Source organism: Poecile atricapillus, chromosome 36 (assembly GCF_030490865.1).
Source record: "Poecile atricapillus isolate bPoeAtr1 chromosome 36, bPoeAtr1.hap1, whole genome shotgun sequence".
NCBI classification, from domain to species: Eukaryota; Metazoa; Chordata; class Aves; order Passeriformes; family Paridae; genus Poecile; species Poecile atricapillus.
Genome location: NC_081284.1, coordinates 1,735,526 through 1,759,000, shown reverse-complemented (window position 1 = coordinate 1,759,000; position 23,475 = coordinate 1,735,526). Strand labels below are relative to the sequence as shown.

At 55.0% G+C, this 23,475-nt stretch overlaps 1 protein-coding gene and 1 pseudogene across 1 annotated transcript; one reads left to right on the top strand and one right to left on the bottom strand.

Annotated features, from left to right (window-relative positions):
* The window catches only part of LOC131591011 (zinc finger protein 850-like), a 32,289-nt pseudogene extending 19,748 nt beyond the window's left edge, over positions 1-12,541 (bottom strand).
* A 6,657-nt stretch (positions 12,542-19,198) lies between these two features.
* On the top strand, positions 19,199-21,397 carry LOC131591010 (zinc finger protein 501-like). Its single transcript, XM_058861430.1, has 2 exons — positions 19,199-19,782; positions 19,969-21,397. Exons 1-2 carry the CDS (start codon positions 19,635-19,637, stop codon positions 21,069-21,071), a joined length of 1,251 nt encoding a protein of 416 aa, XP_058717413.1. The 5' UTR covers positions 19,199-19,634; the 3' UTR covers positions 21,072-21,397.
* The last annotated feature ends 2,078 nt before the right edge of the window (positions 21,398-23,475 follow it).

The window sequence follows — 23,475 nt, the reverse complement described above, 5'->3', positions numbered from 1 at the left end:
CGCTGACAAATGGCCAATGTGATCCAGGCACAGACAGCGAATTATTCAGCAGGAGAAATGATCTGACACAAAGAACTCCATCCCCATCGTTCACCGCGGAGCCGAGAAGCCAAAGCTGCTCCTGGTGCTGGACAGAGTTAACAGGGTGCGCTCTATTAAAGCCCGGACAGAGAGAGGATGGAACCAAGAGAAGGAAGGAGAAGGGGATTTGCCCCCGTGCCAGAGGGAAGGGGATCCCCCAATCCTTCACTGTCTCCACGGCTCTCAGCGGCACCTGCCCAGCCCCAGCCACGGCTCTTGCCCCTTTCTTTTCCTCTCCGACACCTCCTTCCTGCTTCTCCACCTGGCGTTTCTTGTTGGCTGAAACACACAGCGTGAGAAACGCTGCGCGCTCTGTGCACCCCATTTTCGGTGAGCCCGAGGGATTGCAGGCTGCCAGGGGCTGATCTGTTCCCAAGGGAAAGCTTCTTGGGGGATCTCACACTGGAGGACAGCAGTTGGAAATCATCTTGCTTTCTCCAAACAGTGCTGAATAACTGGAGACAGCACGTTTTTCTCTTGTCCCACCAATGGCACAAGAGCTGCTGTTCCTTTACCTAACCACGATAACCCTGTAGCGCGGGACCCTCTAAAAGCTGAAAAGTTTGGAGAATAAAGGCCCCTTTTAGCAACTCGTGGTGTGTGCTGTGAACCCACACTGATCCACCGTGTCCAACAGCCACAGCGCTCCTCTCAGAGCAGAGTTTGAGTTCCTCTCCAGTTTTTAAGAGGTTTCATCAAGGACTAGAAAGGGAGAATCAGAAAGCAAAAGGTGCAGGTGCCCGGGTGCCTGGCACAGCCAGAACACACCCACTGCTTCAGCCTGCAGCCTTTTTATACCTTGTCACCTGCCCCGGCACAGCTCCCTTGGGAAGCGGGGCAGAACCAGCACCTTGGGAGCCTTGGCAATTCCCCTCTTGGATCCATGGCACTTGCTGCAATGATGGGGAATCTGTTTCCACAGCACAACAGCCCCCGTCCCTCCCAAGAGCCCTCAGATCACACAAACCCATCATCCCCCACATCCCCTGGAAGTTCATCCCATGTCCCCACCATGTCCCCATTGATGGCTCTCCATGTCCCCACCCTTGCCTGTGTCCCCTGATGCCCCACCCATGTGAATGTCCTCATAATGTTTCCATTCCTGGCTCTCCATGTCCCCACCCATTCCCGTGTCACCCATGTCCCCACCCATGTCCATGTCCCCATTCATGGCTCTCCATGTCCCCAACCATTCCCGTGTCACCCATGTTCCCACTGATGTCCATGTCCCCACCATGTCCCCATTCATGGCTCTCCATGTCCCCATCCCCTGATGCCCCACCCATGTCCATGTTCCAATGATGTCCCCATTCCTGGCTCTCCATGTCCCCATTCATGTCCACGTCCCCATTCCTGGCTCTCCATGTCCCCATCCATGTCCATGTCCCCATTCCTGGCTCTCCATGTCCCCATTCATGTCCCCTCCCATGTTCGTGGCTCCCCGTGTCACTGTCCACGGCCGTGCTCCCTTCAGCTCCTGTTGCATCCAGGTGAGCACAGGGAGCCAGGAAGATGTGGGCACCACCAGCCAGGTGTCTTCCCAGCACGGATCACCAGGAGCACGGATCACCGAGTCCCTGCCCAGCCAGGCTCACTGGGGATCATCCAGAGGAGGATGGAGCTGGGGCAGCGCACGAAGCTCTTCCCGCACGCGGGGCACGCGCAGGGCTTCCCTTACCGGGGCCTCCCTGCGGCAGCGGCCTCAGGGGAGACAAAGAGTTAACATTGTTCCACCCCAAACCCCTTGTGAAGGGCGGCCCAGGGGTTCTGATTGGGTTTGTGTCCCTGGGGGGTTCTCCCTTGGTGTGTTTCTACTGCTCCCTGACCCTGAACTCCACCCTCAAAGGTGGAAACCCTTAAGAGTTCTGTCTCTCAAAAACCCCTGCTGTGCCTCTGTTCGGAGCTCTCTGTTCTGGACCTGAGTTTGTTCCCATGCTGAATAAATGGTTTCATGAACGGGAGCCCATCTCGGTTGGTGTTTGATGCTGGTCCCCAGAATCCTGCAGCTTCTCTGGACGAGATCCTGAGGTTGCTGACTGCAACACCTCCCTTGCTGTTGGCTCACAGTAGAGCTCTGGGAGAAGTTCTGCCCGCACTAAGGACACTGTTAGGGTCACTCCATGCTGTGGGTGCGCTGGTGGGTCAGGAGGGTGGAATTTTTCCAGAAGCCCTTCCCACAGTCGGGGCAGGAAAAGGGCCTCGCTCCTGTGTGGTGCTGCTGATGCATGAGGAGAGTGGAGCGTCTCTTAAACCTCTTCCCACACTCAGGACACTCATAGGGCCTCTCCACAGTGTGGATCGTCTGGTGGCTGAAAAGGCTGGAGCTCTGGGCAAAGCTCTTCCCACACTCTGAGCACGTGTAGGGCCTCTCCCCGGTGTGGACCCTCTGGTGGATGGTCAGGTGGGAGCGCTGGCTGAAGCTCTTCCCACATTCTAAACACGTGTGGGAACCCTCCCCGGTGTGAACTGTCTGGTGGATGATCAGACAAGTGCGGTCACGGAAGCGCTTCCCACATTCCCTACACACATAGGGTCGTATCCCACTGTGGATCATCCAGTGGCGGATCAAACTGGAGCCGGCGGTGAATCTCATCCCACATTCCTCACACTCGTAGGGCTGTTCCCCCGTGTGGGTCTTCTGGTGGCGGATCAAATTGAACTTGGCGCTGAAGCTCTTCCCACACTCCCCACATTCGTAGGGCCGTTCCCCGGTGTGGATCCTCTGGTGGACGCTCAGCTGGGAGCTGGTGCTGAAGCCCTTCCCACATTCCCCACATTCATAGGGCCGTTCCCCGGTGTGGACGGTCTGGTGGCGGAGCAGATCTGAGGTGTCTCTGAAGCCCTTCCCACATTTCCCACACTCATAGGGCCGTTCCCCCGTGTGGATCATCTGGTGGCGGAGCAGGCGGCACCTTAAGAAGAAACTCCTCCCACACTCCAAGCACTGGTGGGGCTTCTCCCCATCCTGGAGCTTCTCATGGACCACCAGCTCAGAGCCCTGGCTGGATCTCCGGCCGCTTTCCCGGCTCAGGGTGGGTCTTTCCTTCTCAGAGCACCCTGGGCTGGGTTTGGAGCTCCTCCTCCTGCGGGTTCTCCGTGGCTTTTCCTCCCCTTTGGATTCCAGTCCTGTGGAGCCGCTCAAAACAGCCTCTTCCACGAGGTTCTGACCCGGGGATTTGTCCTCCCTGGTCTCCATCCTCAGCTCCTTGTCTGGGGGAGGAAGGACAAGGAGAGGATGGGATTTGCCTCTGTGCCAGAGGGAAGGGGAAGGAGATCCCCCCAGTGCGTCCCCGGCAGGACGGCGTCGGCAGCGGGGTTGTCCTGCAGCCGGGGGCCAGGCTGGGCTGGGAGATGGAGCAGGAGAGAGGGGGAAAGGGGCACTGACTTCCTCCTCACCTGCCTGGCTGTCCTGGGACATTTTCCTCTTCCTCACAGCCTCCTCCTCCTCCATCTGGCCAAGGTTTGGGAATGGGAAATCCTGGTCTGGGAGAAAAACAAGGTGTGAGTGCCTTGGCTTTTGAAGGTCCCACTGCCCAAATCCATCTCTAGAGGTCACCGCGGCTCCGGTGCCCACAAAAATCCCCAAAGCAGGAGGCCAAAGAAACTCTCCCGGCACTTCCCCCGATCCAGAGCCCTTCCTTTGGGGGTCCCGTGGCTCCTGGGGACGCCCCCTCCCCCGGCTCCTGCTCAGCCATGCTCAGGGGGTGTCGGGGCTGCCAGGGCTCATCCTCCCCCGATTCTGCCTCGGCTCCCGGGGCTCCCGGGCTCCCTTCTGTTAAGAATAATTCGAATATTGTTACCATATTACTGTTTGTAAACCCCTTACTTACCTTGTACCCCTGTCCCAGGTTTACTTACCTTGTACCCCTGTCCCAAATTGCTGTACCTCGTGTTTCTTGTTCCGTGTTCAGCCAGGCCCTGCCCCCTCTCCCAAGTTGCTGTACCCTGTGTTTCTTGTTCCGTGTTCAGCCAGGCCCTGCCCCCACTGCTCCTAGACTCCCACATGGCAACACTGTACCCCTGCCCCAAGTTGCTGTACCTTGTTCAGTTGGGCCCTGAGGAGGAGGATGACATAAGAACTTCTATGTAAATGAAAGAGACCAGAGACTCATGGGACGCACCCAGACTGGAAAAAACCCCGAGACAACGAGCCACACAAAAGGGAAGGAATAAAAACAGTACCATCGAACAAGGAAGACCCAGAGGAGTCCCCTGACTTCCCTCCAGAGGCCGACATAACCACGAGGGGACTCGACTGGGATGACACCCTAGGCTACGAGGCCAAGAGAACGAGTCTTCCCGGGGACTCCCGTGAGGAGGGAAGGCCCAGCTCTGCCCTAGTGACAAAGCTGCACGGATCCTCCTCTTCTGCGGTGTCCAAGTGGGAGGAGTGGCGGTGTGCGCGACCCCTCGGGCCCCCACCCCAGAGCTGTCCTGTTTAATAAAGGCCTTTTTAAAAGGAGCTGGTCTCCTGGCCCGTTCATCACAGGCTGGGGGCTCGTCCGGGATACCCACGCCCTGAAGAGGACCAGGAACGGGACGGCCACCCGCCCTATCGGGCCTCCAGGGGACAGCTGGCTATACTGGACCCGGAAGGACAGCCTGGGATCAGCAGCGCAGAAGAGCGCCGGATTGGGTAAGCCACCGGTGGCGGGTGTAGGAGGTGAACGAGTGTGGTGTGAGTGAGACGGGGGCTGGCAGCTCGGACCCCCGGGGCGAGTGTGGACTGCCCAGTACCGCGGTTCCGGACTCCCGCGAGGGGGCCGGCCGGGAACGGCAGGAAGCGAAAGAGGCCCAATTGGGCCCAGAGAAACGAGTGAGGCGTCTCCTGGGGATAAAAGCCCCCCCTCTGAGTGTGCAGAGGGTACCTAAATAAATGAGTGGCACACATAGGGGTAGGCCCCTCTACTGAAAAGGGCTAAGCGGCCTAGGCTGCTCTGGGCGTGTGGAAGGCCTAGGCAAGTGAGAGTCACACGCAGGCAATCTAGGTAACTCCCGGGGTGGTGTGTGGGGGTGCCTAGGTTAGGTGTGAGTGAACACACCCCCCCCGCTTGGGGAATTGGAAATCTAGGTAACTCCCGGGGTGGTGTGTGGGGGTGCCTAGGTTAGGTGTGAGTGAACACACCCCCCCCGCTTGGGGAATTGGAAATCTAGGTAACTCCCGGGGTGGTGTGTGGGGGTGCCTAGGTTAGGTGTGAGTGAACACACCCCCCCTGCTTGGGTACTTAAGACGACCTGACCGGGGAATTGGAATTGGGGGTCCCCAGGCCCTACCGGCACCAGGCGGTCAGCGAAGGGCCCTCGCTTCCCAGGGTCTGTGACACAGGACGTGCTGAAAGGCTCTAGTTGTCGCGGCTCAGTCTCGGCTCAGGGGGTTCCTGGGAAGGGAGGTCGTCAACCTGCTGCCAGAGAGCACAGGGGCAGGTAGTCTGCGCGGGCGGGCAAGGCAGCTAGAGTAATACACTCACGCATCCCTTAGCCGAAGCCATTCCCTGGTGGGTGGAGTGGCTAGGAGGCAAGGGGGAATTTTCCCACCACTCACTTACACTCAGCCCTCGCGCAGAAGCTATTCTCACTGGGGAAGGGGGATAGTCAGGGAGCGGAGGGGCAGGGGGTTCCGGGGTGAGCCCTGCTGACCAAACCTTGTGGACGGCACTGAGACAGGGACGGGGGAAGGTCCCAGGAGTGTCTAGTGCTAGGGTCCCCTCGACGTCGACCCAGGAGTGCTCATAGTCTTCGCTGGCAAGGGGGTCAGGGAGGCGAGGCGCGAGGGGAACGTGATTGGGGTGTAGGGAGGGGCAAGCGGAGCCTGCAAGCCCCGTTGGGACCTAACCCCAGGGGCAAGCGGAGATTGCAAGCCCCAGAAAGTTCGAAGTGTGAGTGGAAGGCCGGCCGAGTGTAAGAAAGGGTGCAGATTCCTGTGTGAGATTGAGTGTATTCCCTAGTGTGAAAGGAGAGAGTGAGTTCCTGGAGTGTAAGTGGTTTTTTTGTTGAAGTTTGAAAGGTCAGTTGCCTGTCATTACAGATTTTCAGTTTGAGTAGGGGCACCTTTATAAAGTATAGTTTAAGTAAGGGCCAGTTTTAAGTTGTTTAGAGGTTGTGTTGCCTGTCAGTTCTAGTTTCGTTCGGGTAGAGGCACCGTAAGTTTTAAGTTAAGGCCCATAGACAGAAAGAGCAATGGGACAGTGTCTAACTAAGAGTGTAGGTCCCAAGGAGAATGAAGAGGCCACCAGAACCATTCCCCCTGATAGCCCACTAGGGCAAATGTTAAATTGCTGGGATGCACAAGAGGCCACCAAGGGCCTAGACCGGATCAAGATGATCCATTACTGTATAGAGGTCTGGGCCAAACTAGAGATGCAAGGACAATGGCCTTGGTATGGTACTAAAGATCCTTGGATGTGGTCCCAACTATACCAGCATGTGAAAACCAGAAGAGGCTCGAGTCCAGAGGAGATCAGTTATGCAGCCATGTGGCTGAAAGAAAGAGTGGACACAGAGATGGTGAAGGTATGCAAGTTAAAGGAACAGAAGGGAGAAGGGAAAGAAAGTAGGAAGCAAGAAAAGGAGGCTAGCGAAACAGGTAGTAGATGGGACCCCCTAGATCATCTACCCCCTCCTCCTGCATACCCAAGAGCACCCCAGACTTCTTCTCCTAATTCCCTGACTTTTTCCTCTTCTGCATCATCCCCACAAGACCCTTGTATTTCCAATTCAAACCCTTTCCACCCGAACCAATCCCCCCCTACATCTTCAGCCTCCTCTACCATCCCGATACCCTTTTCCTTAACCCCACCACCATTGGTGGCCCCAGTCCCTTCTAATCTACTTGTTACCTCTCCCTTACCTCCAGAAACCCCTATAATCAGACCAAGTTTCTTCTCCCTCGCCTAGTACTGTCCCTTTGCCCCCTCCCAACTGGGAGCTGAGTACCCCCAAGGTTAATCCTCCTCCTAACAACCAGCAGGTCCCTATGACTCCCACCTCTAGTCAGGGACAGGATCTGGGAGATGTACCCCTGCTGTATGGGAAGGTACTATTTACTGATGGCTCCTCCAGGGTGGTGGAGGGGAAAAGACATTCAGGGTATGCAGTGGTCAAAGAGGCAGGGGAAGGAAAACCAGAGGTCCTAGAAAAAGGGAAACTACCCCCCAGTTGGTCAGCTCAGTGCTGTGAGGTTCATGCTCTAAAGAGGGGTCTGGACTTGCTAGAGAAAGAAAAGGAACCATCTATACAGATTCAAAGTATGCTTTTGGGATAGTCCACACCTTTGGTAAGATCTGGGAAGAGAGAGGCTACCTGAACTCCAAAGGGAAGAACCTGGCACATGAAGGGCTGATTAAATCTGTATTAGAGTCCTTGACCAAACCCACAGAGATTGCAGTGGTCCACATAAAGGGGCATCAGAAGGGAGACTCCTTAGAAAGCAGAGGGAACAGGCTTGCTGACCAAGCAGCTAAAGAAGTGGCCTTAGATCCAAAGGAATCAGTAAAAGTTTTTAAACCGGATGAGGTCGTAACTGAAGAGAACGGAAGGAAGGAACCAATATTTACCAAAAAAGAGTGGGAAGTAATAAAGAAATTAGAACTGTCTCAAGGGAAACAAGGGGAATGGTTAACCTCAGATGGGTGAAAGTTTCTAAACAAGGCTTTAGCCCGGAAAATATTAAATGAGATGCATGAACTGACTCATTGGGGAACCCAAGGGTTGTGTGATCATTTTCTGAGGGAAAACCTATGCTTGGGAGTTTATGATCTAGCAAGGGCCATAACAAAGGGGTGTGTAATATGCCAGAAGGTAAACCAGAAAGTAATGAGAAGAGCTGAACCTGGGGGAAGAGAGTTAGCCATGAGACCATTTCAAATTGTGCAAGTAGACTTCACAGATATGCCTCCCATACAAGGATATAAACACCTATTGGTGATAGTTGACCATCTAACCCATTGGGTAGAGGCATTCCCCACAAAAAAGGAAACAGCAGAAGAGGTCGCCCGGGTAATACTGGAAAATATTATCCCAAGATATGGGTTAGTGAATACCATTGATTCGGATAGGGGATCCCATTTCACCTCCCAAGCCTTACAGGCCATTGTAAAGGCTCTAGGAATAAAATGGAGACTGCACACTCCATGGCATCCCCAGAGTTCGGGTCGGGTGGAACGTATGAACAAGACATTGAAAAATGTGTTAACAAAACTAATAGCTGAGACCCAGATGAACTGGTTAAGGTGTTTGCCTCTCGCCCTCCTGAGAATCAGAACCAGGCCACGATCTGACCTTGGGGCCTCCCCATACGAAATGATGTTTGGGCTCCCCTTTCTAATGACCCCTTATAGCACTGGAGATCATATAGAAGGGGAAGAAATGGCTAAAAAGTACCTAGAGACAATTGAAAGGACCCTAAACAACTTAAGAAAGAGAGGATATCTCCCCCAAACCTTCCCACTTGACACAAACATCCACCAGATCAATCCGGGGGATTGGGTATTGATTAAATCCTGGAAAGACACCCCCTTAACCCCAAAATTTGAAGGTCCCTTCCAGGTCCTGCTGGTGACCCATGCTGCTATTCAGACCCAAGAAAAGGGGTGGACTCACGTCTCCTGTGTAAAAGGACCAGTATCACCCCCTCCTGACTGTGGACAAGGCACAGAAAAATCCTCCACGAATTCCCCCAAGTGGACTGCCATTACAGATCCTACCAGTCTAAAAGTGACTCTTAAGAGGCAGCCAGAAATAGACTGAGAGAAAAAGAATTGAAACAAAGACTGCAGAACTCTGCTGAGTGTGTTGGTTTAAGCCGGGAGTGTTCTTTAAGTTGTTGTTGTGGTTATTGCTGTTAAGTATTTTGATGTTAGTAAAGTTGGTTTAATAGGAAACCCCCCCCATTAACTTCTCCCACAGAACATTCTCCAAAAAGGCAACTAAATTAAAGAAAAGGTGGGAAGAGAAGGACCTTACCATCTCTCCTGATCCCCATCTCTCCCGATCCCCAAACCTAAGAGGCAAGACCGGGTGAGGCTGAAAAGGAGGTGAGCCATGAAGCTCCCTAAAATGAAACTAGCTCATACCGGACTCTTAGGTGGACTGATATTGGTCCAGCTGGTGAGCCTTGGGATAGGGGGCGGTGGAGAAGCATGTACAAAGTGCTACTATCCCCTATATGATGGAGAGGATCTAGGATCACTGATGAGAGTCCACACCAACATCAATCCCACCTGTTTTGATCATACCCAACTGGAAACCTGCCAGGAGGAGGGAAAGACACACTGGATTACTAGAAATACTGCCTCATTTAGGCAACGCCTGCTTGGAGAATGCCCTGTAGGAGAATCCTGGCTCTGCTTTGAGGAAGAGGGACTGAATGATGTAATAAAGGAAAAACAACTGAGGATAAAGAAGGGTAATCTGGATGAAACACTGGGTAAGAACCTATTCATTGACCTGATAGAGAGAATCAGCAGAGAGTTAAACTTAACCAATTGTTGGGTATGTGGGAACACCCAGATGTCAGATATTTGGCCCTGGGAAGGGATCAGCTTGGCACCTTTAGACATCTTAAGGTGGAAATTAACTGAGCAGAAACCCCAGATGGGGAACAGGGGACGAGAACAATGGGATTTGAAAACAAGGGGGATCGGGGAAGAATGCATTAAAAGGACAGGAAAAAAATACAAATCCCCTGTGGGAAAAATGGCCTGCAAAAGATACCTAACTGTGAAAGACTCAGGTAGCAGGTGGATCCCCCAAGAACCAAACAGGTATTGGGCCATTGGGAGAAAGGAAAGGGGGTGTATTTATCATGAGGGGTACAAACTGCATGAGTGCGCAGAAAAGGGAATAAACCCTTTTTGGGGGTTAAGAGAACTCTCAAAATATTGGGAACATCCTACCGACACACAGGACACTTTTTGGAAGGCCCTTGAGTATTTATTTTGGATTTGTGGGAGCACTGCCTATACCCACCTCCCAGGGGATTGGGCGGGAAGCTGCACAATTGGGATAATAAAGCCTGCTTTTTTCCTCCTACCCAAGGAATCAGGGTCATACTTGGGAGTCCCCTTGTATGATAACTTAAAAAAAAAGGCAGCCGAAAGAGGAGGCATGTAATAGACCTAGGAAGTAATCAAAAATGGAAGGGGAAGATCTGGACCCCTGAAGAAATAATTAAGACATATGGACCGGCCACGTGGGCCCAGGATGGATCCTGGGGGTATCGTACCCCAGTCTATATGCTAAATCGAATCATCCGTCTCCAGGCAGTATTGGAAGTGGTGTCAAACAGAACTGCCCTTGCTTTAGACCACATTAGCACCCAATTGGCACAAACCAGGGCTGTAGTTTACCAGATTCGGCTGGCAGTAGACTACCTATTGGCAGATGAGGGAGGCATTTGTGGGAAGTTTAATTCCTCCGAATGTTGCCTGGAGATAGATGATAAGAGTGAGGTAATTAGAAACATCTCAAAGGAAATACGAAAGGTAGCTTATGTGGGCACCCAGGAATGGACTCCTCTGGTGAACTCAGACTGGTGGAATGACCTTTGGTCCTTCAAGGGAGGGTGGTGGAAAAAATAGTCTTCATTGCTGTCTGTGCATTTGCAAGTTTTCTGTTCTTACCCTGTTTACTCCCCTGTATAATCAGGACAGTGACTACCACAGTACAAGCTAGCATTCAGATCCCTGAAATAAAAGATAAGAAACAGGCCAGGATCATGTTAATGGAGACTCAAAGTCAGGATCAAGAGCACAAAACTGCTAGGGAAATATATGAACAATATCAAGAATTAAGAGAGAAATATTTCCAAGAGCCAGAAGTTAAAGGTTGATGCGGGCTAGAGCCCGATCAAAATATAAGAGGGGAAATATTGTTAAGAATAATTCGAATATTGTTACCATATTACTGTTTGTAAACCCCTTACGTACCTTGTACCCCTGTCCCAGGTTTACTTACCTTGTACCCCTGTCCCAAATTGCTGTACCCTGTGTTTCTTGTTCCATGTTCAGCCAGGCCCTGCCCCCCACTGCTCCTAGACTCCCACATGGCAACACTGTACCCCTGCCCCAAGTTGCTGTACCTTGTTCAGTTGGGCCCTGAGGAGGAGGAGGATGACATAAGAACTTCTATGTAAACGAAAGAGACCAGAGACTCATGGGACGCACCCAGACTGGAAAAAACCCCGAGACAACAAGCCACACAAAAGGGAAGGAATAAAAACAGTACCGTCGAACAAGGAAGACCCAGAGGAGTCCCCTGACTTCCCTCCAGAGGCCGACATAACCACGAGGGGACTCGACTGGGATGACACCCTAGGCTACGAGGCCCAGAGAACGAGTCTTCCCGGGGACTCCCGTGAGGAAGGAAGGCCCAGCTCTGCCCTAGTGACAAAGCTGCACGGATCCTCCTCTTCTGCGGTGTCCAAGTGGGAGCAGTGGCGGTGTGTGCGACCCCTCGGGCCCCCACCCCAGAGCTGTCCTGTTTAATAAAGGCCTTTTTAAAAGGAGCTGGTCTCCTGGCCCGTTCATCACACTTCTTCAGCATCCCCCACTCCACACACTCACGCCTTCCCCTCCCCTCCCCGACAGCGCTCCGAGCTTCGCCCGACCCGGACCCCACTCATCTCCAGGCCCCACCGCCCCTCCAGGCTGCCGCAGCTCCCCCAGCTCTGCTCTCGCCCCTCTCCCCACGCCGGGGCTCCCGCGCTTCATTCCCCGCCGGGACCGGGCCATTCCCGCCGGGACCGGGCCATTCCCCCCGGGACCGGGCCATTCCCCCCGGGACCGGGCCATTCCCCCCGGGACCGGGCCATTTCCCCCGGGACCGGGCCATTCCCGCCGGGACCGGGCCATTCCCGCCGGGACCGGGCCATTCCCCCCGGGACCGGGCCATTCCCGCCGGGACCGGGCCATTCCCGCCGGGACCGGGCCATTCCCGCCGGGACCGGGCCATTCCCCGCCGGGACCGGGCCGTTCCCCCCGGGACCGGGCCATTCCCGACGGGACAGGGCCATTCCCGCCGGGACCGGGCCGTTCCCCCCGGGACCGGGCCATTCCCGCCGGGACCGGGCCATTCCCCCCGGGACCGGGCCATTCCCCCCAGGACCGGGCCATTCCCCCGGGACCGGGCCGTTCCCCCCGGGACCGGGCCATTCCCCCCAGGACCGGGCCATTCCCCCGGGACCGGGCCATTCCCCCCGGGACCGGGCCATTCCCGCCGGGACCGGGCCATCACCATGTGTTCCCGCACTCGCCACGTGGCCCCCGCCGGGCCGCTGCCCGTACCCCAAAATCCGCCGCGCTGTTCCCCGATTAGGCAGTGCCGGGAGAGCGCCTCCGGCAGGATCTTGGCTCCCCCTGCCCCGCAGCACGGCCGGGAGGGATGAGGACCGGGCGGACCCGAGCACCGGACCCGCTCCAGGGCAAGGAGGGCGCGGGAACAGCGGGAAGGAGCGCGGGGAGGGAACCGGGCGGGATCTCCCGGTGGGCGTGGCCTCCTTGGACGTGGGCGTGGCCTATAACAGTGCGGTCTATTGGAGGCGTGGCCATGCAAATCAGAGGGAGGTCGCGTGCGGTGATTGGTGCGCACGGGAGGTGGGCGGGACCAGGACTGTGGGTTATTGTCACGTGAGGGGGACGGTGGGCGGGGCCAGGACTGTGGGTTATTGTCACGTGAGGGGGACGGTGGGCGGGGCCAGGACTGTGGGTTATTGTCACGTGAGGGGGGACGGTGGGCGGGGCCGGGAGCGGGAACGGGACCGGGAATGGAGGAATGGGAAAAGGACCGGGAATGGGAAAATGGGAAAAGGACCGGGAATGGAATAGGGAATAGGGGAATGGGAATGGGAACGGGACCGGGAATGGGAATGGAGGAATGGGAATAGGGCCGGGAATGGGATCGGGAATAGGGGAATGGGAACGGGACCGGGACCAGGAATGGAGGAATGGGAATAGGACCGGGAATGGAACAGGGAATAGGGGAATGGGAATGGGAAAAGGACTGGGAATGGGATAGGGAATAGGGAAATGGGAACGGGACCGGGAATGGGAATGGGAGAATGGGAAAAGGACTGGGAATGGGATAGGGAATAGGGAATAGGGGAGCGGGACCGGGAATGGGAATGGGAGAATGGGAAAAGGACTGGATTGGGATAGGGAATAGGGAATAGGGGAACGGGACCGGGAATGGGAATGGAGGAATGGGAATAGGGCAGGGAATGGGATTGGGAATAGGGGAATGGGAACGGGACCGGGACCAGGAATGGAGGAATGGGAATAGGACCGGGAATGGAACAGGGAATAGGGGAATGGGAACAGGACTGGGAATGGGAATAAGATGCAGGAGTGTGGGATAGGGAATGGGAACGGGACTGGGATTGGGATCGAGAATGGGAATAGGGATCGGGAATGGGACTGGGATCGGAGGCTGCGATGGGAATGGGGCCAAGACACAGGAACAGGAGGTACTGGGGACGGGGGTGGGGGTCACACTGAGGGGAGGGGGTGTCCAGGATGGGGGGACAGGGACACCAGGAATCGGAACGGGATGGGACAGAGGGGACGTGGGGGCGGGGAGGAACTGGGGATTGGGCGGGGGGGACAGGGGATGACACAGGGGGACATGGGGACACTGTGGAGCGGGAAGGGGGACAGGGGGACATGGGGACACTGTGGAGCTGGAAGGGGGTCACCGGGACAGGGGATGACACAGGGGGACATGGGGACACTGTGGAGCAGGAAGGGGGACAGGGGGACATGGGGACACTGTGGAGCTGGAAGGGGGTCACCGGGACAGGGGATGACACAGGGGGACATGGGGACACTGTGGAGCGGGAAGGGGGACACCAGGACAGGGGATGACACCGGACCCAGGGGTAAACGGGGACACTGTGGAGCGGGTAGAGGGACACCGGGACAGGGGGACACGGGGACACTGTGGAGTGGGTAGAGGGACACCGGGACAGGGGGACACGGGGACACTGTGGAGTGGGTAGAGGGACACCGGGACAGGGGATGACACTGGACTGAGGAGGAGACACAGGCTCTGCTGGGTCCCCCCAGAGACCAGCCAGCCCCGGGTACAGCGTGGCCGAAGCGGCCCCTGGCCTGGCAAGTCCAGAACAATCTCAGGGACACGGGTGTCCCGTGGGAGATGAGGGGGAATCTCCTTGGGGACGCTCATGTCCCCCCTGTTGTTCCCAAATGCCCCAGGAACACCAGAGACTCTGAACTTCATCGTCCTTCTTGGGGCTCTCCCTGCTCCAAATCCCTCCCTGTGGCCATAATTAGCTCTAATTAATTAACGGCCCTACTCAATAGCAGGGTGAGGGCACAGGTGGCTCCAGGTGACAGCAGGTGACACTGTGGGGGGGACACAGGAAAAGGGGCCTTGTGGTGGGGTAGGGGTATGTCACACGTCAGTCTCCTCCAAGCCTGGTGAGCGTTCCCATGGAATTTTCCATCCCCCCCAAGGGGACACGGTCTGGCTGTCCCCTCTTTTGGGGCCACTGCAGTGTCCAGACCCCGGTGATGTGTCCCCAGGGGAACCCAAAACACCCCTCCCCCTCCAAGAGACATCTCCTGAGTCCCCCACTGCCCCCACATGTCCTCAAACTCCCAACGCTCTCCATGGTGTCACTGTGTCCCCTCCCCCCTGTCCTGACACCCCCTCCCCAATGTCCCCATGTCCCTCTGCTTCCCTGATGTCCCTCTGACCCCACCTCGTGTTCGTGCGCCCCCTCCCCTGTGTCCTGACACCACCTTCCCAACGCCCCTGATGTCCCTGTGCCCCCTCTACCTGCTGTCCTTGGTGTCCCCGTGTCCCCGTGCCCTCTTCCCCTGGTCACAGCCCCCCATGCCTGGTGTCCCTGCCACCCTGGTGTCACCTGGACCGTGACAAGGATGAGTGATCTGCAGTCCAACTGGGCCTCGTGTTTGTCACGGGGACTCATGAAGAAATATTTGAGGCGGTGGCGCAGCCCCAGCTCCTCCTGATCCTCTGTAGGACCTGCCTGGTTCTGATTGGGTTTGAGCCCCTGCGGTTTCTCCCTTGCTGTGTTCCTAAAAGTCCCCGACCTTGAATTCCATCCTGGTTCTGTCCCACAAAACCCATCACCCAGCCTCTCTTGAGTGCTCTCTGTCTCTGGATCTGAGTTTGTTCCTGCTGAATGAATGGTTTCCTGAGCAGAGCCCGGCCCGTTGGTGTCCCATTCTGGTTCCTGCTCGCTGGAGCATCCCTGGACAAGATCCTGTGGTCCCTGAATGCAGCACCAGCGCTCCAGGGGCTGCTGGGCCACCACCAGCACAGCCGGTGGGACGGTGACGGCACCACTGGCAGCCCTGGTTGGTCAGCACAGGGCAAGGGTGAGGGTGCAGAGCCAGGGGAGCAGGGCCAGCTGGAAGAGCTGCCCCCAGGAGAGCTCATGGTCACTGCTGGCCACCTTGGCCACCGTGGTGCAGGACAAAAGGGCAGCGTCCGGCTGCAGGTGGCAGTGAAGGCGCCGGCGTGGCAGGTCCCGCCCTTGCATGGGGGTCAGCGCCAGCTCCAGCCATCCACAGCTGTCCTGGTGGGGCTGGAGATGAAGAGGAATCTGAGGGGGGGACAGGGACATGGTGGGGACATGGACAGCCAGGAATGGGGACATGGTGGGGACATGGATATGGGTGGCGACATCAAGGGACATGGACATGGGTGGGGACATGGAGAGCCATCAATGGGAACATGGTGGGGACATGGGATGAACTTCCAGGGGATGTGGGGGATGATGGGTTTGTGTGATCTGAGGGCTCTTGGGAGGGACGGGGGGTGTTGTGCTGTGGAAACAGATTCCCCATCACTGCAGCAAGTGCCATGGATCCAAGAGGGGAATTGCCAAGGCTCCCAAGGTGCTGGTTCTGCCCCGCTTCCCAAGGGAGCTGTGCCGGGGCAGGTGACAAGGTATAAAAAGGCTGCAGGCTGAAGCAGTGGGTGTGTTCTGGCTGTGCCAGGCACCCAGGCACCTGCACCTTTTGCTTTCTGATTCTCCCTTTCTAGTCCTTGATGAAACCTCTTAAAAACTGGAGAGGAACTCAAACTCTGCCCTGAGAGGAGCGCTGTGGCTGTTGGACATGGTGGATCAGTGTGGGTTCACAGCACACACCACGAGTTGCTAAAAGGGGCCTTTATTCTCCAAACTTTTCAGCTTTTATAGGGTCCTGCGCTACAGGGTTATCGTGGTTAGGTAAAGGAACAGCAGCTCTTGTGCCATTGGTGGGACAAGAGAAAAACGTGCTGTCTCCAGTTATTCAGCACTGTTTGGAGAAAGCAAGATGATTTCCAACTGCTGTCCTCCAGTGTGAGATCCCCCAAGAAGCTTTCCCTTGGGAACAGATCAGCCCCTGGCAGCCTGCAATCCCTCGGGCTCAGCGAAAATGGGGTGCACAGAGCGCGCAGCGTTTCTCACGCTGTGTGTTTCAGCCAACAAGAAACGCCAGGTGGAGAAGCAGGAAGGAGGTGTCGGAGAGGAAAAGAAAGGGGCAAGAGCCGTGGCTGGGGCTGGGCAGGTGCCGCTGAGAGCCGTGGAGACAGTGAAGGATTGGGGGATCCCCTTCCCTCTGGCACGGGGGCAAATCCCCTTCTTCTCCTTCCTTCTCTTGGTTCCATCCTCTCTCTGTCCGTGCTTTAATAGAGCGCACCCTGTTAACTCTGTCCAGCACCAGGAGCAGCTTTGGCTTCTCGGCTCCGCGGTGAACGATGGGGATGGAGTTCTTTGTGTCAGATCATTTCTCCTGCTGAATAATTCGCTGTCTGTGCCTGGATCACATTGGCCATTTGTCAGCGCTGCGGGACAGAGTCACTTCAAGCAGTGCCAGCGTGAGGCTGGGCTTGGATGCCTCCCCCAGGCTCGTGTCTGTGGGAAGGAGTTGGGAAAGCAGGGGCTCCTCTGTGGCCCTCATGGCTCAGGGGCTAGGAGACACAAACTTTGAGCAATTCAAGGTTTTAGATGTTAGAGATACATTTTATATTGTTGGCTTTTCGCAAATATAAAAATGAATGTTATAAGAATGAGAAATTTTGTTGTATTAATAGAGTTTTCTTTATTGCTGTTATTGATGAAATTTAGAAATTGTAGTATAATACATATATGTTAGGCTATGGCATAGTATTAAAATAAAAACTGCTTTTGTTTGTACAACCCAAAGACTGAGAAGAAAAAAAAAAAAAATAGCCAGAGAACTCCTGCATTTGTAAACTCTCTTACCCAGATGAAGACAGCAGTGACCAGAACTCTGGGGGGAGGAATTTATTGCATTTCTGGTATCAGGGAATGTAAATCTCAATGGCACCAAGAAGATTGATCTATTGGGAAGGGGGCAAGAGAAAACTAAAGAGAAGAACACCAAAGATCCTAAGAAGAATGTCTGAATGTGTGTGAGAATTTATGGATATGTAGTGGGGTTCTGTTTTTAAGGGACAATCCTTTGTCAGTGAGGTGAATGCAGAGACACCCGGCCCTATCTGTATACTTTACTTTATTTTTTCTCCTAATTGTTTTTTTATTAAACTTTTAAATTCTATATATAAATAGAATTTATATATAAAGTAATATAAATAATTATTTTTATAAGTATTTATATTTATATAAAATTATTTATATAATATATATGATGTAAACAATATATTTAAATATATTATATTACATTATATTATATTATATTATATATATTAGTAATAAATATTATATTATTAATAATACAATATATTAATAATAAATAATGATATTATAATGTACTATATTAATAATATATTAATATTAAGGATAATATTAAGATATTATATTTATAATATATATTATATATATTAAAAATAAAATTTATATATAAATTTTTAAATTCTATAAAAATTAAGTGAACCTCGTTTTTCACCTAGAGAAGCCAAGGCCTTCATTAGAAATAAACCTGGCGCCAGCGAATGCAAAGGAGCAGAGCGGCGGGGCTCAGCGCCTTTCCCGGCTGCAGGCAGAGCCCCCCGAGCCATTTCCCCAGCGGGGGCTCCGCTCCCCGGGCAGCGCCCAGCGCTCCCCGCTGCCCCCCGAGCTGCGCCAGCCCCGCTGTCCCCAGAGCCCCGGGAGCGCAATTCGGGCTCGGGGGGGAGCGGGACGGCACCCGGCATCGGAACCGGCAGCCCCCGAGCCCCCTGCCCATCCCGGGGGGCTCACGGGGGGCTCCCCCCCAGCCGACAGCCGGTGGGGCAGAGCGGGGGGGAAAGCGGGGGGAAAGGGGGGCCGGGAAGGCAGCGGAGGAGGAGCGGGAGGAAGAAGAGGGACAGAGGAAGAGGAGGAGCGGGAGGAGGAGCGGGAGGAGGAGCGGGAGGAGGAGCGGGAGGAGGAGCGGGAGGAGGTGCAGGAGGAGGAGCGGGAGGAGGAGCGGAAGGAGGAGCGGGAGGAGGAGCGGGAGGAGGAGCGGGAGGAGGAGCGGGAGGAGGAGCGGGAGGAGGAGCGGGAGGAGGAGCGGGAGGAGGAGCGGGAGGAGGAGCGGGAGGAGGAGCGGGAGGAGGAGCGGGAGGAGGAGCGGGAGGAGGAGCAGGAGGAGCCCGCGGAGCTTGTGGCGGCCGCTGGAGCTCCGCGTGGCCCCGCATCCGCAGGGGAAGGTCGCCCCAAATCTCTCGCCGCATCTCCGAGGGTTTGGGATTTTTTTGGGGTGGGGGGGGGTTGGGAGCTGTCGGATTTCGGAATGGAGTCCCAAATAGATTTGGGTGTCGGTGGGAGAGGTGTTATTATATTATATTATATATCATTATTCTATGATGAGGGGATGTTTTTGAATGTTGGAGGAGTCCGGAGCCGAGCCGCAAATGGCCCTTGGGGGGGTTTTGGGGTGTCCAGGTGGCGATGGCCCGGTCCCGGCGGGGAATAGCCCGGTCCCGGGGGGAATGGCCCGGTCCCGGGGGGAATGGTCCGGTCCCGGTGGGAATGGCCCGGTCCCGGCTGGAATGGCCCGGTCCCGGCTGGAATGGCCCGGTCCCGTCGGGAATGGCCCGGTCCCGGGGGGAATGGCCCGGTCCCGGCGGGAATGGCCCGGTCCCGGCGGGAATGGCCCGGTCTCGGCGGGGAATGACCCGGTCCCGGCGGGAATGGCCCGGTCCCGGCGGGAATGGCCCGGTCCCGGCGGGGAATGAAGCGCGGGAGCCCCGGCGTGGGGAGAGGGGCGAGAGCAGAGCTGGGGGAGCTGCGGCAGCCTGGAGGGGCGGTGGGGCCTGGAGATGAGTGGGGTCCGGGTCGGGCGAAGCTCGGAGCGCTGTCGGGGAGGGGAGGGGAAGGCGTGAGTGTGTGGAGTGGGGGATGCTGAAGAAGGGAGCCCGGGAGCCCCGGGAGCCGAGGCAGAATCGGGGGAGGATGAGCCCTGGCAGCCCCGACACCCCCTGAGCATGGCTGAGCAGGAGCCGGGGGAGGGGGCGTCCCCAGGAGCCACGGGCCCCCCAAAGGAAGGGCTCTGGAACGGGGGAAGTGCCGGGAGAGTTTCTTTGGCCTCCTGCTTTGGGGATTTTTGTGGGCACCAGAGCCGCGGTGATCTCTAGAGATGGATTTGGGCAGTGGGACCTTCAAAAGCCAAGGCACTCACACCTTGTTTTTTCCCCCAGACCTGGATTTCCCATTCCTAAACCTTGGCCAGATGGAGGAGGAGGAGGCTGCGAGGAAGAGGAAGATGCCCCAGGACAGCCAGGCAGGTGAGGAGGGAGTCAGTGCCCCTTTCCCTCTCTCTCCTGCTCCATCTCCCAGCCCAGCCTGGCCCCCGGCTGCAGGACAACCCCGCTGCCGACGCCGTCCTGCCGGGGACGCACTGGGGGGATCTCCTTCCCCTTCCCTCTGGCACGGAGGCAAATCCCATCCTCTCCTTGTCCTTCCTCCCCCAGACAAGGAGCTGAGGATGGAGACCAGGGAGGACAAATCCTCGGGTCAGAACCTCGTGGAAGAGGCTGTTTTGAGCGGCTCCACGGGACAGGAATCCAACAGGGAGGAAAAGCCACGGAGAACCCGCAGGAGGAGGAGCTGCAAACCCAGCCCAGGGTGCTCTGAGAAGGAAAGACCCACCCTGAGCCGGGAAAGCGGCCGGAGATCCAGCCGGGGCTCTGAGCTGGTGGTCCATGAGAAGCTCCAGGATGGGAAGAAGCCCCACCAGTGCTTGGAGTGTGGGAGGAGTTTCTTCAAAAGGTCCCGCCTGCTCCGCCACCAGATGATCCACACGGGGGAACGGCCCTATGAGTGTGGGAAATGTGGGAAAGGCTTCAGAAACACCTCGAGTCTGCTCATCCACCAGACCGTCCACACCGGGGAGCGTCCCTATGAATGTGGGGAGTGTGGGAAGAGCTTCAGCACCAACTCCCACCTGACTGTCCACCAGAGGATCCACACCGGGGCACGGCCCTACGAATGTGGGGAATGTGGGAAGGGCTTCAGCACCAGATGCCGCCTGACTGTCCACCAGAGGATCCACACCGGGGAACGGCCCTACGAATGTGGGGAATGTGGGAAGAGCTTCAGCGCCCAGTCCAATTTGATCCGCCACCAGAAGACCCACACGGGGGAACAGCCCTACGAGTGTGAGGAATGTGGGAAGAGATTCACCGCCAGCTCCAGTTTGATCCGCCACTGGATGATCCACAGTGGGATACGACCCTATGTGTGTAGGGAATGTGGGAAGGGCTTCCGTGTCCGCTCTTGTCTGATCATGCACCAGTCAGTTCACACCGGGGAATGTCCCTACACGTGCTCAGAGTGTGGGAAGAGCTTCACCCAGCCCTCCAACCTGACCATGCACCAGAGGATCCACACCGGGGAGAGGCCCTACAAGTGCTCAGAGTGTGGGAAGAGCTTTGTGCGGAGCTCCCACCTGAACATCCACCGTAAGATCCATACCAGGGAGACGCCCTACAAGTGCTCACAATGTGAGAAGAGCTTCATCTATCGCTCCAGGCTTATCGCCCACCAGCGCACCCACAGCATGGAGGGACCCTAACGGTGTCCCCAGTGTGGGCAGAGCTTCTCCCAGAGCTCTACCGTGAGCCAACAGCAAGGGAGGCCCCGGTAAGGGAAGCCCTGCGTGTGCCCCGCGTGCAGGAAGAGCTTTGTGCGCTGCCCCAGCTCCATCCTCCTCTGGATGATCCCCAGTGAGCCTGGCTGGGCAGGGACTCGGTGATCCGTGCTCCTGGTGATCCGTGCTGGGAAGACACCTGGCTGGTGATGTCCACATCTTCCTGGCTCCCTGTGCTCACCTGGGCTCAGCAGGAGCTCAAGGAGCACAGCCGTGGACAGTGACACGGGGAGCCACGAACATGGGAGGGGACATGAATGGGGACATGGAGGGGACATGGACATGGGTGGGGACATGGAGAGCCATGAATGGGAACATGGACATGGGTGGGGACATGGAGAGCCAGGAATGGGGACATGGACATGGGTGGGGACATGGAGAGCCAGGAATGGGGACATGGTGGGGACATGGGATGAACTTCCAGGGGACGTGGGGGATGATGGGTTTGTGTGCACATCGGCGCAGTGCTGCTAATAAACACTTTATAACCCTAAAACATTTAGAGAGTTTGTCTGTCCCCGCTGGATATTGGTACTGGATCATGTCCATATTTTGGTAAATCAGCTGTGCTGCTCTGCGGGCCTCTGAAGCTGCCACTGCAGCAGGGACAGATGTCTCCAAGGAGCTTTTGCTGGTGACATTAGTGGTCTTGAGAAGGCTGGAGGCAGCCCTGGATGTCCCCATGGAGCCCCTGGGACTGCTGGTGAGCTCAGTGTTCCTCTGAACATACTGGGATGTCACAATGACACCTGTGTGACCATCTGTGACACCTCTTCTTCAGCCTGGCAGGCTCTGGGATGTCACAATGGCACCTGTGTGACCATCTGTGACACCTCTTCTTCAGCCTGGCAGGCTCTGGGATGTCACAATGGCACCTGTGTGACCATCTGTGACACCTCCTCTTCAGCCTGGAGGGCTCTGGGATGTCACCGTGGAGCCCCTGTGAGGTCCTGTGACATCACGGCTGGTGTGGACCTGATTTTTCTGAGAGAGCTCCAGCCTGTCAGTGGCTGATCTTCTCCCAAGGGAAAGTCTCTTGAGAACATCCCTCTTTCACAGACTATTTTTGTAAACAATTTCATTTTCTCTCAAGGACTATTTTTTAGAGAAATTTCATTTTCTCTCAACAGTTCTGTACAGCTGTGGTTAGTGTGTTTTTCTCTTGCCCCACCAATGGGACAGAGGGGTGGTGTTCCCTTTACCAATCATATTAAACCTGTATCGTGAGACCCTAAAAAAAGCTGAAAAGTTTGGAAAATGAAGGTTTTTCCTGAGCATCTCGTTCTGGCTGCTGTGATTGAATCCACACTTCTATTTGGTGTCCAACAGCGACACCCTGGAGCATCTCCATGGAGCCTCTGGGGTTGGCCATGACCTCGGTGCTCTTGAGGAGCACAGAGAGCGCTGGGAGATCTTTCTGGAAGGCCGGGGAGTGCCAGAGCCAGAGGGACCCCTCTGTTGTCCCCGTGGTGTGCCCGTGAGCTCACAAGTCTTTGGAGGATGAGGAGCCCTGGGATTTTAAATGTTTTAAATGCATATTGTGATGTTGGCTTTTCTCCAATATTGAGATGAATCGTATATGTGTAATTTTAGAGTGGCTTTTGCTGTGTGATTGAATTTTTTTTCTTTTTCTCCTGCCATTAGCAAGAGTTTAGGAGGTGGATATGGTGTGTTCTAACTGCCTGAGCAGGCAGGAAAACCCCCAGTGAAGGGATGATGGGGACTGGCTGCTACCGACACTCAGCACCTTGTAACTATTTTTTGGTAACAGTTTTATAATTTTTTTATAATAACAGTTTTTATTTCTTCTTACTGCTTATATACATATACAATAAAACACGAATGATATATATTATATAGATATATTATATATTACATATTATATATTATATATATTGTAATTAATATACATTATAATTAATATATCATAATTAATGTATATTATATTAATGTATATTATATTAATGTATATTATATTATATTATATTATATTATATTATATTATATTATATTATATTATATTATATTATATTATATTATATTATATTATATTATTTATATAGTATAATTTCTATAATATTTATTATATTCCACAGCACCTGTGGGAAAACGAGACAAAGCCCAAATCAAAGGATGATAGGAAATGAATTAAAACCACAGAGCCAAGAAACTCCCGTGCTCCGTAAAGGTGGACCCAAGGAGTGGCCATGCAAATGAGTTCCTGGGAAAGTTTGAATATGCATGAATCCATGTGGCAGGAGTGGTATATATACGGTATACGATGGTGTTCCCAGGACACCACGGGTGCTCTTGGCAGAGAGCCAAGCAC